The sequence below is a fragment of the Phalacrocorax aristotelis genome, chromosome 3, assembly GCF_949628215.1.
Source record: "Phalacrocorax aristotelis chromosome 3, bGulAri2.1, whole genome shotgun sequence".
Taxonomy (NCBI): Eukaryota; Metazoa; Chordata; class Aves; order Suliformes; family Phalacrocoracidae; genus Phalacrocorax; species Phalacrocorax aristotelis.
The window spans coordinates 126405538-126426970 of NC_134278.1; the positions used below are offsets into that span (position 1 = coordinate 126405538).

Genomic DNA, 21433 nt, shown 5'->3' on the forward strand with positions numbered 1-21433 from the left:
GACCTTCATATTCTGTGAAAATGTAGTAATTGCAATCACTGCAATAAGCGACCTGCATGGGAACAGAAAGGGAGATGAACAGAATTTGGTTTTACAAACACGCTTTTAGTACTGAAATGTTTTTACAACATAAATAGATACCAGAAGCACACAATCTGTATTCACGAAGAGAAAGCTGTTCTGCCTGGGAATAGTTCTCAGGCGTTCTTGGGAGAATGGAAATTATAGTCAGTAAACTGGAATTCTCTCGCATTCTTTTCCAGAAATGCCAAGAAGCCTTTAAAGTGCTCTTGGTCAGCCTCCAGGGACAAATAAAGAGGACTTAAAGTCTCAGCATAGAACAACAGATGATATTTGGCTCACTAAACATAAGCTGGAGTTTTACGTTGAGAATTCGAGTTTAAACTGAGATTTCTAACACGACAGCTACTCAGTACTGATGGTGAACCTCTAACTTCTCTTATGGGTTGGTATTCTCCAGGAAGTACAGACTGCAGTAAAAACATGAATATGTAGATTCTATATACCATCACAGACTCTCTCAAATCCCTGAAGACAAATGCAGAACCAACAGGAGAGGGGGTAGAAGAAAAAGGAAGGTAAAGTAGGGCTGACAGAAAAAAATAATTATTATTTCAGATCATGTTAGATTTTGGGCAGGAGCTCAAGGGATGCTGGGAACCACCAAACATCACAGGTCAGCCTTCACCAGAACCTGAAATTCATGGCAGTTTTGATCAAATGCTTATAAAGAGCATGCCTGTACAGTGATGTGGCTAATTTGTCCCTAATATAACCACACAGGAATAAAAATTCACCTGGAGGAAGTATAAAAGCATTAGCTGGTATGGAATCTTAAGTAGAGCAGTTTTCAGTTGAACAGCTTGAGGTAGCTGGCTGGACACGTAGATTACCAAAAAAACAGTTTTTTGGACACTGATAATGTTGCACTAGACTGCATCTCCTCTTATATGTTGATAAGATAAATCCAAATAATATAAAGGTAACGACTAGGATACCAAAGACATTTCTTCATCTAAGTAAGGTTTTGTGATGGCCATCTAAAATACTTTTCTCCATTTATTTCTGGTTTTTATATATGTATTCATGCGTATACACATAGGTGATTATACTATCAGATCCACCAAAGGAAGAAAAGGATAAAAAAAATGATATTTCAAGACAACATCACAGAAAAAAGAAAACTAGACCTACCAGCTCTCTAAGATGTCGTATTGCTGAATGTGATCAAAGTTTAAAAGGAGGTGGAGCAAAGACTTGTATTAGACAGTAAACTGAGAAATTTTTGAAGGACAATGAAAAGAAGGGCTAAATTTTTGCTTAAAAGGCTTGCAGATTTAAGATTGGACAGATGCCATCTTAAAAACATTCCATTTGCCAAATTACCACGTTGTGACATCACATGTCAGCGCAAAGTTATTGTCGGCAAATGCCGACTGCTCCTTGATGATTCCTTCATCCTTATAAAATGCATCAATCATCTTTCAGGAACAAAAGATGGTAAATCATGGACTTCTAGTCAATTCTAACTAGAAATGGATGAAAGATTACTTCTCCTTCAACACTTTTTGTCTTCAAATGAAAACTTCTGAAAATCAGTGAAATATTAAAATGGCAAATCAGAACATAAAGAGCACAGTTAAAAAGATAATAAGGAAAGCTCAAACACGCACACAAGCCACCAAGCCTTCCAGCTCTGCTTCTCTGTAATGAGATTAACACAACTCCTGTGGCTGCCATCTCCAATCATCACTTAAATTATCAACTGGACTACAGCCAAGGCTCTAATTGCTGCACAGAAGCAAAGTCACTATTACAATAAGTTTATTTAATTCTGTGTGACAGCTTACAAGCTTTTCCCCACCCAGCACTGGTTCTTATAGACCACTTTGAAGTCTTGTTACCTGCAACCACTTCTTTTCTTGAAAAAGCTGGTTTCGTTTTGAGGCTGAAACCTGCGTCCTCGCCTGGTAAGTGGATCTCAAAAGTTTGTGTTCATTTTCATGCCAAAGCTGGGTTTCTTCATGTCTAACCCTTTGAAAAAAAATGAAAAGAACTAAAAATTAGCATTATCACCAAGTATCCACATCTCAGAGATTAAATAGATCAGAATGCTACATGCTACCTTCAGAGTCATAACACTCCATCACCAGAATGATTACATCTTAAATGGATACAGTTAGAGAACAAGAGATTTTTCCTTGGCATATCTTCCTTTATTATCTCAAACATTTACACTGTTTTTACAACACGCTGAGGAAGGAAAAAGGAAAACTTGTATAGCTTCAGGCTTCCCCCAGCTTTTTCATATTTCAGAAATTTATCCATCACTGCCTTGAAAGAGACAAAACTAAGGCATGTAATTTCTATCAATACAGATAGGAGAGAGAAAAATCTCTCTTAGACAGAAGTTTAGAAACTTGCCAAAGCCATTTTTACAGCTTCTGTCAGCTTTTGGAGACTACATTAGAGATCATCTGGAGTGTTTGCTCCACGATGCCAAATTTTACTTCTCTTGCACAGCGAGTTCTTTCAAAATCGCAGTCAGTGGGATTCCTCACAGTGGCCTGTACAATCCCCAGCTGTAAATCTTTGCATGATTGGACCCCAAGGTAATCAGTGCATTAAGTGTCAAGTCTATAATCAGCCTCTCAGAATGCACCTGCAAACAATGCAAACCTATTTTGTCTGGCACATTTCTGCATAAGGGCATGCGTGCTTGCAAGACCAATTGCATTTCTGTGTCCAACTCTAGAGACGAGTGCGGGCGTTTCCACATAAAGGGTACAGGGGCATTTCAATATCTTGCTTAAAAAAAAAAAAAAGTGCTCTGTCTCAAACAAAGGATGTTTTTGAAGCATGATTTCCCACCGTAATCTTGCAAAGCAAATACATCCAGGCCACACACAAAACATGCATCACGAGTCTGGTTTAAGCAATATTAATCACACAATTATGATCTCCATGCATAGCTGTTTAACAAGTGTGTAGAACAAGAGGTTCCCATCTCTTCTGCAGGGCCATCGGAAGATGTGCATGCTTTACTCCTCTCTATGGGCTGAGGAACATACTGAAAAAGCAAAATAAAACCCTGGCACTAAAATATATAGCATTAATACTTAAACAAAATAGACATAACGATAGTGTAACTGTTATTTCTGTAACAACAAAACAGATCAAAGAGACAGCCATATTATGAGGTAATAGGCCATCACTATGTGCCCTACAATCCCTATGGATTGCTGTGGCTCCAACCAACCACACTTCCCAGCAGCTCTGAAGCTGCCTTCTTTTAGCAAGAGCTGCATCTTTCCGAGACCTGTATGCAATAGAAATTTCTGAGTGGCTGGTCAAAATTTAGTAAACGTTCCCCGATAGACATAGGTTATTCTCATAATCTCACATAGTTATCACATGGAAAATCCCGTGTACATCTGCCTACTTGGTACTGAGGACACAGAAACAAGATCTCTCTGATCTCACCAAACCTGGGTGATTGCATGAACATGGTATTGCTCCTGAGCTAAACATAACCAAACCCAGCTCCTACCACCTGCCCCCAGTATCCCGTGTCAACACCAAACACGTTCACCTAAAAACTCATAATTTAACCAAGAAAAACAAAACCAGGGCATGAATTTCAGTCTCCTATATTAAACAAATAACCTGCCATACACACTTTTCATTATAAAATTTCTTTATTTGCAAAAAGATGAGACTGGCTTGACTACAGTAAAACTACAATGATCCGGTCTTCTGGAGCTAGTCTGACCATCTTTTTAATTTTCCAGGTGAAAAAAAAAAGAAATCTTGGGTATATTTGTTTTGTTCCCATTCAAAACGAAAATAAAAACTGAAGCCTACAAATTTTCCTTGAAGAAGTGGTCGTGTTCTCCACCCCATGCAATCTAAAAATATTATTGGAACAGAAAAATTGTAAACACCTCTAATGAAGACAAAGGGAACACTTAGTGCATCAACAAAAGTCAGACCACAAAGCAGTGCAAAGGGCTACAAGAATCAAGCGAGAAAAAAAAAAAGGTGTCACAACAACAATGAGACTCAAGCTCAAAGAAAGGAGTGTGCACAAGAGAAAAGTGAAGAGGATATTCATCTGACCCCGAAGAACAGCACTGCTCTCAGACCTGTGCAAAAAGAAGAGTTACAGGTATAATCATCAGAAGAACAGTAACACTTCAATAAATGTAGAGATTACATATAAATAAAAGAAATATTTTATATATAAATATATATACACACATTACACAGGAAAAAAATAAGTAGACTATGTATTTCAAGGGTCCTGTAGTGACTCAATTTCCGTGACTCTGAAGACAACACCACCTCTAAAGCCAAGATCACTATTACAAATTAATGCAGGGAGTGAATGTGTCAATGACAAAATACAGAACATTGTATCCTTATCTTTAAGGAACAGTAAAACAGCTACCTCCTGAGGCCCTAGGAAGGTAGAATGAAACAGCTCTGAGGCTGAGGTTTGTTTTAAACCTGCCTCATTACTGAATACTATAAATTGAGGCTAAAAATACCCTTTAAAGTCTCAGATTTCACAATAAAATCCTATTACCTGTACTGACTATCTAATTTTCATGTATATCAAAAATTACACCCAAATGTGTTGACTAGCACACTGCAGCCTTCATATGGTACAAGCTGCCAGCAAACAAAAGGGTTTTCTTCTTTCATTTGTGCTATCGCATTTGAGAATAGCTTCCAATACCTATGAAGAATCCTCTGCTAACAACAGTAACCAATAGCATCGCTGAAGAAAGACCTAGAAAGAGAGACAACTTTTTCTTCCTAAGCTAACTACCTCCCTCGGGTCATCCAACACATCTCACATTCCCCCAATCTTTGAAGCTGTTATCCCTTCATGAGAAGGCTGAGAATTTGTTTTTGTGACTTTGTAGAGTGCTAAGCCACCTAACAAGCGATGCATAAAAAAAAAGCTCCTAAAGATTTATGCATATAAAAAAAGAATCTGTTTTTACTTTATATTTAAAACTCCTTTGATTGCCTGAAAAGGAGCATCAGAATTAACTCCACGGGGAACCGTTGCTCAAGCTGCCTTGCTGTTGTATGCTCAAGCTGCCGTGTCAAGGATTCAACCCCATTCCCACTCAGCGTCAGTGAGAAAAGTTCCATTTAATTCACCAGTTCATCATGATCAATGTTTTTTAGGGAAATCCTGAAAGAATTGTAGAGGGGGAAAAAAGGGGGAGGGGGGCAAGGGAGATTTTAATGAACAACCTCCATATTGATACATTCAATTGATATATTCCTCAAAACTCTTTATTAAAATTAATCGTAAATTGTATTTTACATTTTGAGAAAAACAGAAACATCATTTTACACAGTAAGGAATCAACAAACTTACCGATGATCAGCAGCCCAGCACAATGCTGCTTGAACTTGAGTAGCGAACCTGTCCAAAAAACTGCTAATTGAAGGATGTCTTGAAGGAAGCTGAAATTTTAAAGATTTTTTCTCTTTCTCCAGTTCTTCCAGTTTCTGCCTAAATTTATTGGCTAGAAATTAAAAATTAAAAAATTACTTAATAGTGCCAAAAAGGTTCCATTTTACCTGAAGAAGAAGGTCAATCAACAAAAACTAAAACCCACCTCACAGATGGTTCTTCCCCTTTTGATAAAAATGTCTGTTTTGCTGAAGGATGAATTACTAAGGCTACAATGGAAAACATCAGATGACCAGGATGCTAAGCTACTTTCTTCTATGACAAGGATAAAACTGCAGGCTTCCCAGCACTTTCACAGAGTTTTCATTTGGTAAGGCTCCAAAGAATTGGCTCCAAGTTATCAGCTGTGCTCTTTTCCTAGAGTAACAGCTCTGAATTTAATTCAAAGAAAACTCCTACTCTTCACTATTCCAGTTTTTAAATGTATAACTGCCATCTAAGATTGTTTTAAGTCTGACCTTTTAAAAAGTTGCATTGTTATTAGGTCAAGAACGGAAGAATCACATATGATCTCAGCAACATATTTCAGCAGAAGATGCACGTGCTATTATAGCAATAAAACAATCATCTCGTTCCAGGCTCTCCTGAATTATGCTTACTTTATCATTCAACAAAAAGATTTACTTTCAGCTTCACATAAAAATAACAGGGTCCTTAAGAGAGTGCTTTGACTCGACCATAACTCTGTAAATTTCTTAGACTAAGCACTTCTTTATGTAAGTTAGTTCTTACTTTGTTTTCTTTCCCTGTGTAGAAAACAAAGGCACACGGTTCCCATTACAAATTATTATTTCTGGTATATATATTCTCTGTTGTGCCAGTTTACTAGCAAAATCACATACATGACAGATAACAAGCCTGGCCGGTCCAACCCAGACCACCTTTGATGATACATTAGTCAAATCAGAGAGTTTTGAGCTAGCCCACAAATGGAAAACCTTTACAGTTCAGTACTTCCCTCATGACCTCACTGCCTACAATTTTGCATGATTAGCGTTCCTTCCCTTCTAACATTTTCAATGTAACATGTTACTATCAGAATAACACCCATCTGTGCATGCTTTTTACTGCTTATTTTCTTTATCCTCAAAGGGGTTTTAAGAAGAGGGGTTATTTACATTTGCTGGTTTAGTGAAATGATCCATTTTTACAATAATCTATCATTAGTATTGATCTCCCTTCCACTTCTGTGCTTGTGGGGTGGAATAAAGACACAGAACATACTAATGACACCAGATGTTCTCCCTAAGCTAGCAGACCATGCCAGGGTAGTTAAACTCATGTTGTTGTTGTTATTAGGGTGCAAAACGCTGCCAGAAGGCTCTAGCTGAAATGATCCCCAACCAAGTTACTGCAGGGTCCAGCTTTGCCCCACCAACCACATGTACACCTGTGCATACTCTTCCTGCAAAGGAGAAACACCTTTTCAGCAGCAGAGGTGAACCACATCTATGGTGTGTTTCTTAGGGACCACAGCTGAACGGATTCATCCTATCCCTACCCACAACAGGGAGACTGGAATTTGGGCCCAGATGAGACTTCTGAGCCCATACTTTGACCAGAAAAACATATCAGCATTCGCATTTCAAATTTCAAACAGCCATCAAAAATATCTCTGTTAGAAACAGAACAGAAAAATAAGGGTTGGATTGTGACCAATGACCACCGAACACCAAAATATGTGGAAACACCTCCTTTTACCCAAACCATTCACCATTGGGCTTCCTGGGTTACCCAAGCGGGAGTTGTGGCAACCGTCTACAGCCTTTCAATGATGTTGACATTGTTCTTCAACATAATTATGCTCACACTGTGTTTGTGTGTCCAGTTGTTTCATCGTCCCACTCCTACCCATCCTGGCTCTAGAAACAGGCTACTTTGTGAAGGAAAACAGATGAGGGCCTCCACATGACAATTCATTCTTTCTCTCATTAATTCTTGGCTGCATCCTTTATATATTCCAGTCTACACAGAATTCAATTAGTTTCTACTAACAGACATTTCTAAATAATTTCACTGGCATTTTATAAGTACTATTGCTGGCTATAACTGCTCGTCATCTCTCAGCACTAAATGATGGTTCACCCTTCCAGCATGCAGTTAGAGGTTACGTCTCAAGAGACTCCACAAGCCCTGAGCTGAACACCACAGCACTCAGCTTTCTCCTGGAAAGGTGGCTTCTCTCCTGGAAAGGAGACCCCTCGGTTTGACCTGGCTGATGTCTTCAGTACATGGAGAGACCAAGGCACCTCAATGCCAGCTGCAGAGCAGGAAACCATGCAAATAAGGCTTATCTCAGTCCAGCTTTCAGAGCTGCAGCTAGGGAGAGAGCTGGATTCAAGCAGAAATAATGGGAATGATCACGAGTCTAGCAAATAGGACATGTGAAAAAGAGCAATAAGCAGGGTTCCTCAATCTAGTGGAGATAAAGACTGAGGGTAGCAACTTCCAGTACTATCACATCCCAGGAAGCTGCAAAGAAAGCAGTAATACAATGCTTTTTACCTCTCCTCAGAACTTGAGTCCTCAGTAACAAACCTGAGTTGCAGCAAAGATGAGGCAAAACATTAGAGATAGTAAAGCACTAACTGCTTGGAACAGCCAGGAGATCTCCACCAGTGTTGGCTTTCATGTCAGACGAACAAGGTCAGGAATAGCTCTGGCATAGTTTTTAAGAGTGAGGCCAGTAAGATCTAATGTGTTCTCCTGAGATCCCTTCCCACCATATTTTTAGGATTTTCCAGCCACGAAGCAGACACAAAAGGCCGTTGCTATTTGTAAGCCATCAGACTCAAGGACACCACTTTCTTTTACATTCATTTTCGTCTTTTAAGCACGTTACTTCAACACAGAAAACACCTCCACAGGATCCCAAAGCTTACAGATGGACTGAGACAACAGAAGAAGCCACACGCACTCCGATACCTCCATCACACACAAAGGCTCAGCACTTTACTCCTCTGCCCCACACTTCACCTCAAGTCAGTCATTTAACACACAGCTTACAGGAAAAACCAATCCCCCTGTTTGACGAAGTTCTTAAATAAAGGAACTTTAATGTATTCAATACATACTGTTTTGCAGACAAGCATTTGGAAGCTTAATTCTCTTTACTAGCCTTTTATTTCACTGTATTCTGTTGCTAGCTTGCTGCCTTGCAGCAGTCCTACAGATACCCTAGATGAAGCTTCAGTGCAAACAGGAAAAGTCAACCCTTAAATCACCCTCCATCCCAACCTGTTACTGCCTGGTACACTTCAGATATCCCCCTCAATTTAAAGCCAACCCAGGGTACAGGCCTAGAAGGTGCTGTTCTCTGACGGCTGTCTGTTCAGCTGAGACCGGCATCGTCTCCAAAGGTCATGTTTTGCAATAGCTTTGAGCAAGGGAAGTAATTTCCATAATTTTTAATTGACCATATGAGAACATCTGGCTACCTCTGTTTTTTACATATTCTGATATTGATTTTATTCCCTTGAAGAGGGTTCATTTTATCAGAACTATTTATCATCATTTAAAAAACATTGAAGAAAATCATCACAGTAAGGGTAGAACCTCATTTGCTACATACCGCGTATGTTTGTTTATGTCTGTTCTTTGCTGATAGGGATGATCAGTCATGCTATCCTACAAATTGCTGGGCATGAAGGAAATGTTTTCTTCACCTAGTTCAACTGCAGAAGGCCATTTGTTCCTGCCCCAGTATCCTGTAAAGAACTCCCTCCCTCTTTCCCTCACTTCCCCCCAAAATCTGAAGGATCTAAACCAGGATTTGTACACGGTTTACATGTGTAAATCACACACTGCAGCCCTAAAAATCCTTTTCTTACCTGCTAGATACTTCTAGAGCCAGGTAACCTCCCCAGCATTCACTTGCTTAAAAATGTAAAGCTTCAAGATGACTGAAGTGTTTTTGTACGCTCAAAGTGTTTTTGTACACTTTGTATATCCAAAGGCCCCTCTTCACACAGTGGCAGGCCTTTAGAGAGGAGACTAAGAATAAGGGTGCAAAGTGCCCCTTTACCTTGGTACTGCTCCTGAACCTCAAATGTTTGTCAGCTGACAGACCTCTTAAGCACCCCTGGGGGTGGGGGACAGGGATGGATGACATGGATGGGACAAAAAAAAAAAAAAGGAAAGAAGTGATCATCTATCCACCAGAAACTTCTCTTTTCTGAGGCTATCTATGCTTTTGGTCTCCAAAATATACTATGACAAAGAATGTCAAAATGGCATGATATAAACACATACCCCATATGGTAATTTTAAACCTAAAGTCTGATGATCTTGTTAGTCATTTCCTTTTTTTTTTTTACTGTAAGTAAAAAAAAAAATTCCCTCTTCACTTTCCCTGCACATTAATAACTTAAGCATCATCATGTTCAAATTGCACCGCTCATTTTCCAGGACAGAGACACTTACATTAGCTAAAGCAATGCTACAAAGGCTAGAAAGTGAGGAGTCTAATGCAGAGCTAGAATACGTGACTGAAATGCAGCTGGACTAGTAAGCAAGGTGTCTACGGCCCAATTACTAGCACTAGCCTCCTGCCAAATTACTTGCAGGAGAACATGCAAACCAATTAATCTTCAAATAGGACATGTAAAGACGTATACCATGATCAGAAACGAAGGCAGCACAAGTAACTGCAGTATGCGTGTGCTCTTAATTTAAGGATAAAATAATCAACCATTTAACAGTACCAGAGATACACAGTAAGACATTCAATTCCTTGCAAGTCCTAACGCACTGGATATGCGTAAAAGGGAGCTTCATATTACATTTGGATAGTTGAAGAGCCAGCCCTTACCATGTGCTGTCTGGTCACTGGTACAGAGCAAAACCTTTTCTACCTTCCATTTAGCTCTGCGTATGGAAACCAACAAAATAAATCCAGTGCAGAGTCAAACTGCACACCCAGGCAAGGCTGGCTCCATGAAGGCATGGGGCTGGGGACAGACACTGGGAGAGCCTGTTGGGAGTGACAGGAGCAGCAGCTGTGCCCCAGAGCTATGCCTACCCTTCCCACTACATGGACCAACAGGAGCACATCTGGAGAGCAAAACAGTTCAGCGCAAAGCAACCAACACCTGCAGCTCAGAGGTTTTACTTCAGACTAGGTTTAGTGTAGTCCCATGGACTGAATGCCAGGTAGTAGGTGGAGTCCCTCAAGTACACTGCTAGAGCATATCTTTAGACTTTGTTCCACCTGAAAGAAAACCAGTCCATATGTTCCAAAACAGATCTACAATGCAAAGCTAAGTACAGCAAACGGGACAATTGGGAGATGCCCTTCAAAGGCTTGCATACCTAATCTGAACCAAAATGCTCTTTGGGCCAGGGTCCTTGGAATGCTTCCAGCAGTCAGTGGAAACAGTAGCTCCTAGAAAGGCCAGTAAGCAGAGGCTAAAGCTTTCCAGACAAGGCTATGAGCCCAACATTCATGTTCAGTTCATAGAAGGCTAGACCATAATGCAAATGAAACTACCCCGTTTACTCACCACTTAATTTTTTCCATTCCAACCAAAAAGGCAACTTTGTGAAATTGAGCACTCCAGCTGTGCTCCTGAACTATCAAGAGAACCTTGAGGAACAGCTGAGCACATGAAACCCCTGGGTGCTGAACATCATCTGGAGTTAGAAGCAACTGCTACTGAAATAGCCTCAAAGCAAGAAGGCCAAAATCTGTAGAGTGCACTACAACTCCATAATTCTTTACTTTGTGTATATTCCTCAGTTATTTGGCACTTTTAGTACAGGTGACAAACCCTTCTAATTTCTGCTTTACCTAGACTGATGTTTCCTCTGATTCTGGTGCTAATTAAAGTTAAAAGACTAGTAACTTGAAGAGTATAAGAGAAGAGGTCTCCTACATTCCCAGACAGACTCAACCCAAAACACACAGCGATGACCTGAAGCCAGATTTGACGTCACAAGCTTCCCCTGCTGCAGGCAACATCAGCTGTCTACCACCTCTCCACTCCTTTTCCTTTCCTAGCAACAAGAGATCACTGTACTCAAAATAGTCCCTGCGAGAGAAGCAGAGAACAGTGTTTGGAGGATTTCTTACAAGGACTGCTCAAGGCGACTCCCTGCCTCCCAGCAAGCTCTGCATTTTCCCCCCATCAGTCCATACCAGTTACAAGCCAGGAAATTGCTGCATCCTTAAAATGTATATAATATTCTAGAATTTAACATACCGAAAGTCAGTGTTGCAGCAGGGTTGCGAAGTCTGAAAGCTTTAAAAACAATACAAGAACAAACGCATTTCAGCTGTTATATTTCTTCTAAAAAGAAGCTTGACATGTTGACAGATATGAATTAGAGGGGGGAAAAATCAATATTGAATTTAAGAACATTCATTTAGGCTTTGAACAAAACCGAAAGTCTCAGATTTCACTGATGCTTCCCCCAAAGCACAACACCAAGTTTCCCCACCTACAGTTTACACCTTGACACTGAAAAGCCTATACTGTATATGAAGCTTCTTCCCAGGAGGGCACTAGTGCAAGTCTAGTGTAAACTTTCAGCCTAAATTTTGACCAGCGGCCCTATTTTGTAGAACATTCATAGCAACACCACTGCTGACAGATTGCACCCAGATCTGTAACATTCTGTCTCTTAGCAATAACAGTTAAATGGAGCGATGATTTATGGACACAAGCTGTAGGACTCAGTGGGTTTTGTGAAGGTGTAGGTAAAGTTACTTTCAACGTCAGCAGGAAGATTAGCAAGAAGCCACAAAGCCAGAAAGGTTCTTCCAGCACACCTCCGGGAGAGGGGGGTGAGAGCCCAGCAGGAAACATCAGAGTCCTGACTTGAGTGATTAATCTCAAGTTACTTGGCCAGCATTAGAAAAATTTTGCTTTCCCACGTTTCCTTCTCATTGTCACCTGGCGATGATGTAGGCTGAACTATCCCCACAGCTGTTCTTTCTGGGCTGAGTTTAAGGTACATCAGGACTATCTGGGTAAACCTACATCACCATTTCCTGTAACATGACTATCCTGCAAGCAAAGGAGTTGTTATTTGCCACTACCATCTCATGGAGGAGCCTCCAATTGCAGGCTCCAATCAGACTGGGCTCAGACAACAGCAAAAAAAAATCCAACTCCAATAAATTTACAATCAACAAAACAAATGACAGCTGAAAAGACAAATGGGGAGGACAAAGCATCAGACATAAAATATGCGCAATAATATGCAATAATTTCAGTGCACCAGAAGCTTAATCTCCACTGCTCTTAGTCTGACACTTCTCAAAAACATTAAATTTTTATAGTACATTTAATAGCAAAGCTTTTCATAGTAAGAGCTTCCCGAGTATTTCACATTACAGCATAAACTAGCCGCTTCCATAATTTTCTAAATGCTGGAGTAATTACATTTTTTTTTAAGTGCCTGACATGCATAACGGTTGCTGAAAGAGTGGGCGGTTTTCCATATGTGGCAACCCCTTACTCATCTTTGTAACTGTGCTAAAATAAAGGTACAATTCTATACAGTGTCTACCCCATCCAGTCCTTTTCCTCAGATTTACTGCCTTTGCAAATTCCTTTGAACAGCCAAGGGTTTTAATGCATAGGCTTTTTGGAGACATCATTTCTGTTTTAGTCAAGTCGCAATACAAAATAAACAGTGCCCCGTTGACTGCTTGCTTTTCATATTCCTTCATACACATCAAAATTTCAATGAAACCAGAGACGCCTACATTTCTAATATGACTTTACAGTAAAAATAATTTACAATAACATAGAAAGATACATTAAAGGAAGAAATAAAGTGCTGGTGCACTTTATTTGATATCAGCATTATTCTGTAAGCAGTGCTGACAGTACTGTCACTACATATGAAATGGTACAGAAATAAGAGAAAAACACTACCACTGATTCCAGTATGCATCTGCTTTTTTAAAAAAGTAAAGCTATGCAGCACAACGGCACAGATGCCTATTCTGAAAGAAATTCTACTCTTAAAAGGATCCCTCAAGACAAGGAAGCTAGCAGAAATCAATGCAAAGCTCCTTGGCTTTCAATACAGCTCCTTTTATTGGAGATGGTAGAGGAAGAGCTTTGGTAAAGGTTTCCAATCAGCACAGTTCACATACACGAACAACTGTCAGTTATATATTAATGTCAACTGAGGACGATTCAATCCCAGTTCACTATGTCCCTTTCCTTGCTCCGGCAATCTCTAAGCCAACATCTGCCTTTCTTCACTGCCTCTGAATAAATGCCATGGGTTGATGAGAAGACTGGCCAGTCAATTAACAGTGAAACATTGCAATACTCTAAAACTAATTGCATTATATTTTGAGATACTGGTCATTTTTATAAAGCAAGCTCTAAATACTTTAATAAGAAATTTTAAAAAGTGGACTACATCTAGGCTTTTATATCAAGGATTTTATAACTAGAGACACAGATTATGTTGGGATTTTTTTCTACCAGGCTCTATTTAAGCACATATTGTGAATCTAAAGCGCTTTGTTCCAGCTGTCAAATAAAGATAAGGCTCCTTTGTTATTGCCTAACCTGAATGTTGACAATACCATCCTAAAGTATACCATTTAAAAGAATTCCTGGTTTGGTTTTTTTTTTGGTGATAGAAGTCCAAAACTAGTATAGATAATATAAGAAGTGTTCTGCAAAGGTTTGTCTTCACACTTTTAAAAGCCATGCTGTAAAAATGCACAACAGAGCAGCACAAAGTCTAGGCTAAGAAACACCAACGAGTAGGTGTAGAGTTGCTTTCAGTTGAAGTTTGAAAGAAAATAGCACAGATTTTAAAATATGGCATATATTAAATTGTGCAATGCTCCCCAAGGGCTACAGTATGTGAAGAAATAGACTCGCAGTTCTGCTTAAGCCACTAGCTACAGACAGATCAGCACCACCAAAACCAAAACACAATTTGACAACATTATCTTCCTTCTGTGGCAAGTCATGCTGATGAAAAAGGTATCAGATATTCTTTCTTATAGAGTGGAACTATAAAGAGAGCATAAATACATGGACACAACCCCAAACTGCTTGCTCTGAAAACTGCAGTGGGGAACTCTACATGGGAACTTGAAGCTTTGCTCCAGAAACAAAACGGGAGAGAGAAGATAAAGGAAGTCTTTGTTGTAACTGAGCTGAAAACAGGACATCCATTCATTTTGGACGAGTACCTGGATGCCAGAACTTTGGTTAAAGGAAATATTTTTTTATTCCTTTCTTGCTCCCTGTATTCCCTTTCATGAATTCTCACAACAGTGATCAATGTTTTCTCGTATTTCACGTTTCCACTCTTGCGTTTAGTAGTCTATATAATCTCAAATACATACATCTGATTTCCTCTTTCATTGTTCCTTCATCTCCAATGTCCTTCAAGAGTTGAAACTTTACCCTCAAATTAAGCTGATACCATGCCCAAGCACTCTGTATCAGTAGACACAAAACCAAAAATATTTTTAAAACTACTAAAGATGCTAGCTTAGTTCAGCCTAGCCACGTTTTCAGTTTCCACCTTCCATCACTGTTCTAGCAAGAGTTTACAACACCTGTAATTTGCTCCCAGACTATTTTGCCTGCCGTAGTCAAAATCAATACACAAATTTTAAAATTTCATAGAATCATAGAATGGTTTAGGTTGGAAGGGACCTTCAAAGGTCATCCAGTCCAACCCCCCTGCAGTGAGCAGGGACAGCTTCAACCAGATCAGGCTGCTCAGAGCCCCGTCCAGCCTGGCCTTGAATGTTTCCAGGGATGGGGCATCTCCCACCTCTCTGGGCAACCTGGGACAGTGTTTCACCAGCTTCACTGTAAAAAATTTCTTCCTTACATCTAGTCAGACCCAGTAATTTCCAAGGAATCTGAATTCAATGGAAAATGAATTAATTTAAACACAGAACAGTTGCCAACTGTTAATATCTAGTGACTTATTTCCCGCTCTTCCCTTTGCACTTGGTCTCACAAACCAATTCCCTCTCCTTGGCAACCCACAGGCACCCTCCTTACACCCCTGTTTCTCCCCACTCCATTTCTTTGCACCTTCATCCTCTTCCCTTCCCTCACCATCCACCCCAGCTACCATCTGCTTCTTCAGACTCCTTTCTTTCCTGAAAGTGATTTGGGTTCCTCCTGGATTTCTGCTGGGCTTCGAATCCCACTGCCAGAATTACACAGAGGCCTCCATCAAAACACCCTTTCTCCCCACCACATTCCAGACTGTAAACAAAAATTAGAATAAAGTTAACTTCTGGTGGGGCACAGACACACAAAAAAATACAAACTGAAGCTTTTTAGCTGCTAGACCTACACGTGCTGTTTGGCTTACATATACAAATACCAGGCTCTCGCCTGTTTCCTGACTACCATCTTCAACATTGCTTTCCCAAGACTGCTTCTGGTACCAAAGCCTACACGGGGTAAACACAAAACAATTTAAATAATTTTGGGCAGTGACAACTGTAGTTGGATCCTGCAACTCTAGAAGGCAAAAAAATATAAAATACAGAATATCAAATGTAAAAGCTGTACACCTTTTTTTCCCTGGATACTATCTCAAGTATATTTTGTCCAACTGATCCTCAACTTCAAAACATTCACTAATTCCTGACATTCTCAAAATGGCACCAAATTCTGTAAAAAATGCAGGATGTTTGTGGGGTTCAGAACACCGTGCAAAGCAAACAGGTTCTCACACCGAACTAGAACCACATCTCACTGCAATAACCTCAGAGGAGGCATTTCCTCTGCTATCAAGTAGTACTTTGCGTCCACAGTGTCGCAGGACTGCAATGTATTACACTGCAAGGCACTACCCTCCACCAAAGCACTGCCCCGGCGCAAAGGTGCCTCCCTCTCCCTACGCACGTGTTACAGCCCTCGCACTACCTACTTACTGCCATGAATTGTTCCCCTGCGTGAAAATGAGAAGACCTTCCCTTAACTGGAACAGAAACCCAAGGAAGACAAACAGCCCCAAAGGGTCTTTACCTTTTAATATTTTCTAAGTGTTCCAAAACAGATTCTTACCCATCATGTTTCACAGGTAGCATAGACCAGCTGCCTACCAGAAAACAAAGGTCCCAGGTATCCCTCTCAGATAATGACTCTGTACTGGAAGCAATATACTTTCATGGACTGCTGTTCTTTTAGACCATCTAAAAACTCAAAAAAATCAAAATCAAAAAACCCTAAACCAAGCAACAACAACAAAAAAAAACCCCAAAAACAACCAACAACCAGAACAGTGTAGCAGGTTCTCACATTAAAAATCACTTTGGTTTACTGAGCTACCTCCCTTTTCATGGCCTGCAAGCCTCTCTTACAGAAGATGAGCAGATACACTTCCCTTGAAACAGTACCTGCATGTTCTGCATGAGAGGAACAAAGCCTTGAAAGTCTCAGATTTCCACCACAGCACAGTCATTTATAAGTGATCTGGTCTCTATGACAGGATAATAGGATGTAAAGCAGAGCTAGCAACTCAGGGGCACCACCCCTCTATATCTATACCAATGCATCATGGTAGTGGTAGAGTCAATGCACCCGCCACATTCAACCAATTATGGAGCCTTCCAGACACAACGAAGGGGCAATTTTTACAGGTTTAACCTCAAATTTGCCCAGGGAGGGGGAACAAATACAAGGCAGGCAGGCAGCCACCCACGCTATGTGCGGTATGGTCAGAAAGAGAGGAAATGCTTAGATAACTTGGTCAAAGGTCCAATATCCTACAAAGTGTTCTAAAAGGATCTCAAAAATCTCTGTTTGCCCACCCTCACCCATCTACCAGCATTTGTACAGAATTTCTTGTGGAATTATCAACAGCTCAGGAGTATTATAGGAAGAAAAACAGTAAAGATTTGTTTGATTTCCCTGTAGGGAGCTTACAAAATCTATCCATCTGCTCCGCATTGGAAAGACTGAAGTGAACACATGAAAGGAATTAACATACAACCTCTAACCAACATAGGTATGCTTTCCTTATTGCCGGCTCCCATAAGGCTCTCAAAACACTGAATGCTAACTAAAACATTACAGGATCCTGCAAATTTTAAGCATAACATTAGAAAAAAGGCATTGCTGGTCATGCCTTGCTTTAGAGCAATAGGCTTCCACCCCTCCATGCTCTGGCTCTGAGCTGATAGTTTTGGGGCAGAGGGGCTGGGAAGTGCCCGGCGGAGAAGGCCCTGGCGGTGCTGGCTGACAGCCGGCTGGCCATGAGCCAGCAGTGCCCAGGTGGCCAAGGAGGCCACCAGCCCCTGGGCTTGTGTCAGCACTGGTGTGGCCAGCAGGAGCCGGGCAGGGATGGGGCCCCTGTGCTCGGCCCTGGGGAGGCCCCACCTCGAATGCTGGGCTCAGGTTTGGGCCGGAAAGGAGGTTGTAGCGAGGTGGGGGTTGGTCTCTTCTCCCAAGTCACCAGTGACAGAACAAGAGTAAATGGCCTCAAGATGCATCAGGGGAGGTTTAGGTTGGATATTAGGAAAAATGCCTTTTCTGAAAGAGTGGTCAGGCACTGGCACAGGCTGCCCAGAGAGGTGGGGGAGTCACCACCCCCGGAGGTGTTCAAAAACTGCGTAGACGTGGCACTTCAGGGCATGGTTTAGGAGCCCTGGGGGTGTTGGGTTGGCAGTTGAACTTGATGATCCTAGTGAATTTTTCCAGCCTTAATGATTCTATGATTTTTACCCTACCAATTCTCTCCCCCTTCCCAGCAAGAGGGGAGTGAGGGAGTGACTGCGTGGGGCTCAGTTGCTAGCTGGGGTTAAACCACAGCAAATTGGTTCTGCCCATGGTTGTGCCAGGTGGCTTCAAGTCGCACTCTGCCTATTCTCTCATGAGCACCAATTCTACAGAGCTGCGTATACCATCTCAAATAAATAATCCCATTTCTTCCAGCTTCTAGGTCTTCTGTCTGTAAAAACGTAGATAGTAACAATTCCTCCATAGGGGCCTAATTAGGCTTAATTAACACCTGTGTGAGATCTTAAGATAAAAGGATTGCTGTAATTACACAATCTGAACTGCTTCTTGCATAAGAAACTTTGTATTAACCCTGTCATAATTTAACCTTTTCTTAAAAGTTAGTGCCCTTTTGTTCCTTTACAGAACTCTGTTCCCTATTAAAGACTATTACCTCTTGGAGTCACCTCTTAATTTTATAATTTCAAAAGCAGATAAAGCCCAAGCCTCTCCTCCTCCTTTGAATAAAAAGGATCCTGGAGTCTTTTTTCCCCTCTCTTCCTCCCTTTCACACACATACTCTTCACTTTTTTCAGCTTTCTGATATTCTTTGCATCCTGGCTCTGCAGCTGTCCCCACTGTCCCAGCACAGAGCTCCTGGAAGCTTACATTTCAAGATGTAAGAGTTACCCCCCAAGCACACCGGGCAAGGCCGCAGAGGAGGATGTCAGCGGAGGTCAGTGGGGAGAAGACCAAAAGGCTCTTTAGGCAAGTTCCAGAGCCCTTTAACTCCACACTTAGGTGCCCATTCAGTGGAGCAGTTACAAATGAGACAACATCCCATCAACCACCAAACGCAGTCTGATTGTGGGACTGTGTTCACATAGGAACAGCAGAGCCAACCCAACGACAGCCACTGCAAAGAAGCTTGGCCTCCCCCAGCATGCAGATCCACAGAAAAGCCTCTCACGTGTCCAACCTGAGTGGAGCACAGCAGTGCCAAGGCACCTTCACTGGTCTCCATGCTTCACATTACTAGACTTAAAATTTTTAAATACAGGCTCACTGGGTTCTTCCAGCCTGAGCCCATGAAGTTTCATTGCCTCCAGCAACCTCTCCACCTGCTCATCAGAGCCTCCTCAGGCTAGAAATTAAAGCTGCCAGAGCAGTATCTGTTGACTTGAGAGCCAGATGAGAATCAGAGCTTGGGGGGAAGGAGAAAGAGGAGCAGAGAGGGACTCTGATGGGCCTTGGCCTGCAGAGGCAAGGGCAGAAGCACCTGCTAGAAACCAGGCTCAGGGAGAGAGGTTTGGCTCTTGCCATGCTCTCCAGAAGGGGTTCAGAAGAGGAGGTGCTCCAGAAAGGACAAGGAATTTGCCATTTTAATATGAACCCACATACAAAAGACAGGACATCTTTCAAGTGTGATCCTGTTGTAGGCCCCAGAATTGCAGCTCACCAGATGTGGGTTCTGTGTCCAGCCCTGCAGCTGAGCTTTCTATGTATCTCCTGCAAGCACGTAAAATAAGTGTATTAAAGCCTGCTCTCTTACATAGCATGCGTTAACTCCAAATGAAAATTCTGAAAAAATAGGTGTTTATTAGCATACAGCTTCCCAATAACTGTTCTCTACCCTCTTTATCAGTTACAAGTAAATACTATTGCTACAGTAGCGAATCTTGCTATGACTGTCACCCTATGCCAGTACACCCACACCTCAACATTTTCAATACGTGATTTTATCATTGGAAAAGAAACATTTCTATCCAGCCTCCCACCTTGACCCTGTCCAGCAGCATACCTTTCTATTGATACCGTTTGAGCAGTATGTCTTTGACATAACGAGTACGGATTACATTACTGTGTCTAAACAGCAACCTCTAGAAACAATTTTTTTCCTTCCAAATAACTCCTGCAAGTAAAACAGAAGATAGCTGCTTTCCCCTCCCACACCCACTCAGATCCTTTTTACTTTACCTCAACTGGACAGCTTGAGAAGAACTGTGGTAAAATATGTAGATCAGACAGATGGTATTTGCTGCTCTTTTATCAACCCTGCTGCTCAATAGTTTTAGAAAGCCGTGATAATTACTTGAATAGTCTCGCATAGATCCTGGGTTCCACTACAACTTTGTCTTCTCCATTTTTTAAGTGGAATTTTTATTTTTTTTTCCCACAGGAAGTATCAGAACCTTCGACCAGGGCAGAAAGAGATACTGGGTTATAACAAGACACCTGAAATAACTGACTTTTTGTTCTTTGCTTTTAAATGTCTCATCAAAAAGCACAATCCTCTCCCTGCTTTATCTGGTCAGATCTGAAAAGGGGCTATCCTCTGAGCTTCCCAGCTAGAACAGTGGGGTAGGGATGGTTTAGCCCTCCTTTACAGTTCTCTTTACGCTCTCCAGCCTCACCCTAAGGCATCCTCACAGCTCCCCCTTCTCCCCATACCCAGAACTTCTCTCTTCTCAGAATTATATCTGACCATTATTTCTTTAATATTGGATAAAGAACCGAAGAAACTACTCATGCATATATCTCTCTCTATATATATATATCTAGCTCCATCTCTGGGATGGGGGGGTGGTGTCTGTATGTGTATATACACACTCACAACCTCCTGGGAGACAAGTCTTCCTCGCCATGTACTAAAAACTGTTTATCTTGTTTTCATTCCTCTTCCTTTTACGGACAGAGTGTTAAAACAAGAAGCAAGGTTAAAACATGGAAAACCATTGTTATTTAGTTACAACAAAGAGAGAACAAGAAAAATTAAAACAGTAGATTTGACAGAGGTATCACTGTTTGATGACTGTTTTGCTAGTTGCTCCATGTTCAAACTGCAATTTAGGCAGCAGTCGTTTCTAAGCAAAACGTTCCTTAGCGATGGAAGATATGCAAATAACTTACGTGATTTACTAAAGGGTCCACATTTCAACACATACCTTCTTCCAAACAATAAGCTCCTGTCAAGTTAGCGTTCCATCAAATCTGTCAGTTACAACTCATTTGGTGCTACAGGACAAGCCGACACACTGCATAAAGGTCAAGTGGAAAAATGTCCCTTCCACTACATCAATACCATAAATTGGTAAAGGTCACTCCATCCAATAATTGCTACTACAGAAAATAACTTTGTTGCAATCTACATGATAGAGGGGGAAAAAAAAAGGAGTTCAAGTCCTTCATTTTTTTTCCAGGATATGACAAACTAACTTACGGTCATTTTCTTGCAGCCTAT

At 41.1% G+C, this 21433-nt stretch overlaps 1 protein-coding gene across 6 annotated transcripts in view; it reads right to left on the reverse strand.

Annotated features, from left to right (window-relative positions):
- Positions 1-21433, reverse strand: part of DISC1 (DISC1 scaffold protein) — a 216067-nt gene that overhangs the window by 147087 nt on the left and 47547 nt on the right. For all 6 annotated transcript variants that reach the window (XM_075089495.1, XM_075089494.1, XM_075089491.1 and 3 more), the window contains exons 5-6: positions 5420-5570; positions 1926-2055 (exon numbers count right to left, since the gene is read on the reverse strand). In XM_075089495.1, coding sequence (XP_074945596.1) covers positions 1926-2055; positions 5420-5570 — 281 coding nt within the window. The remainder of the gene's footprint in view (positions 1-1925; positions 2056-5419; positions 5571-21433) is intronic.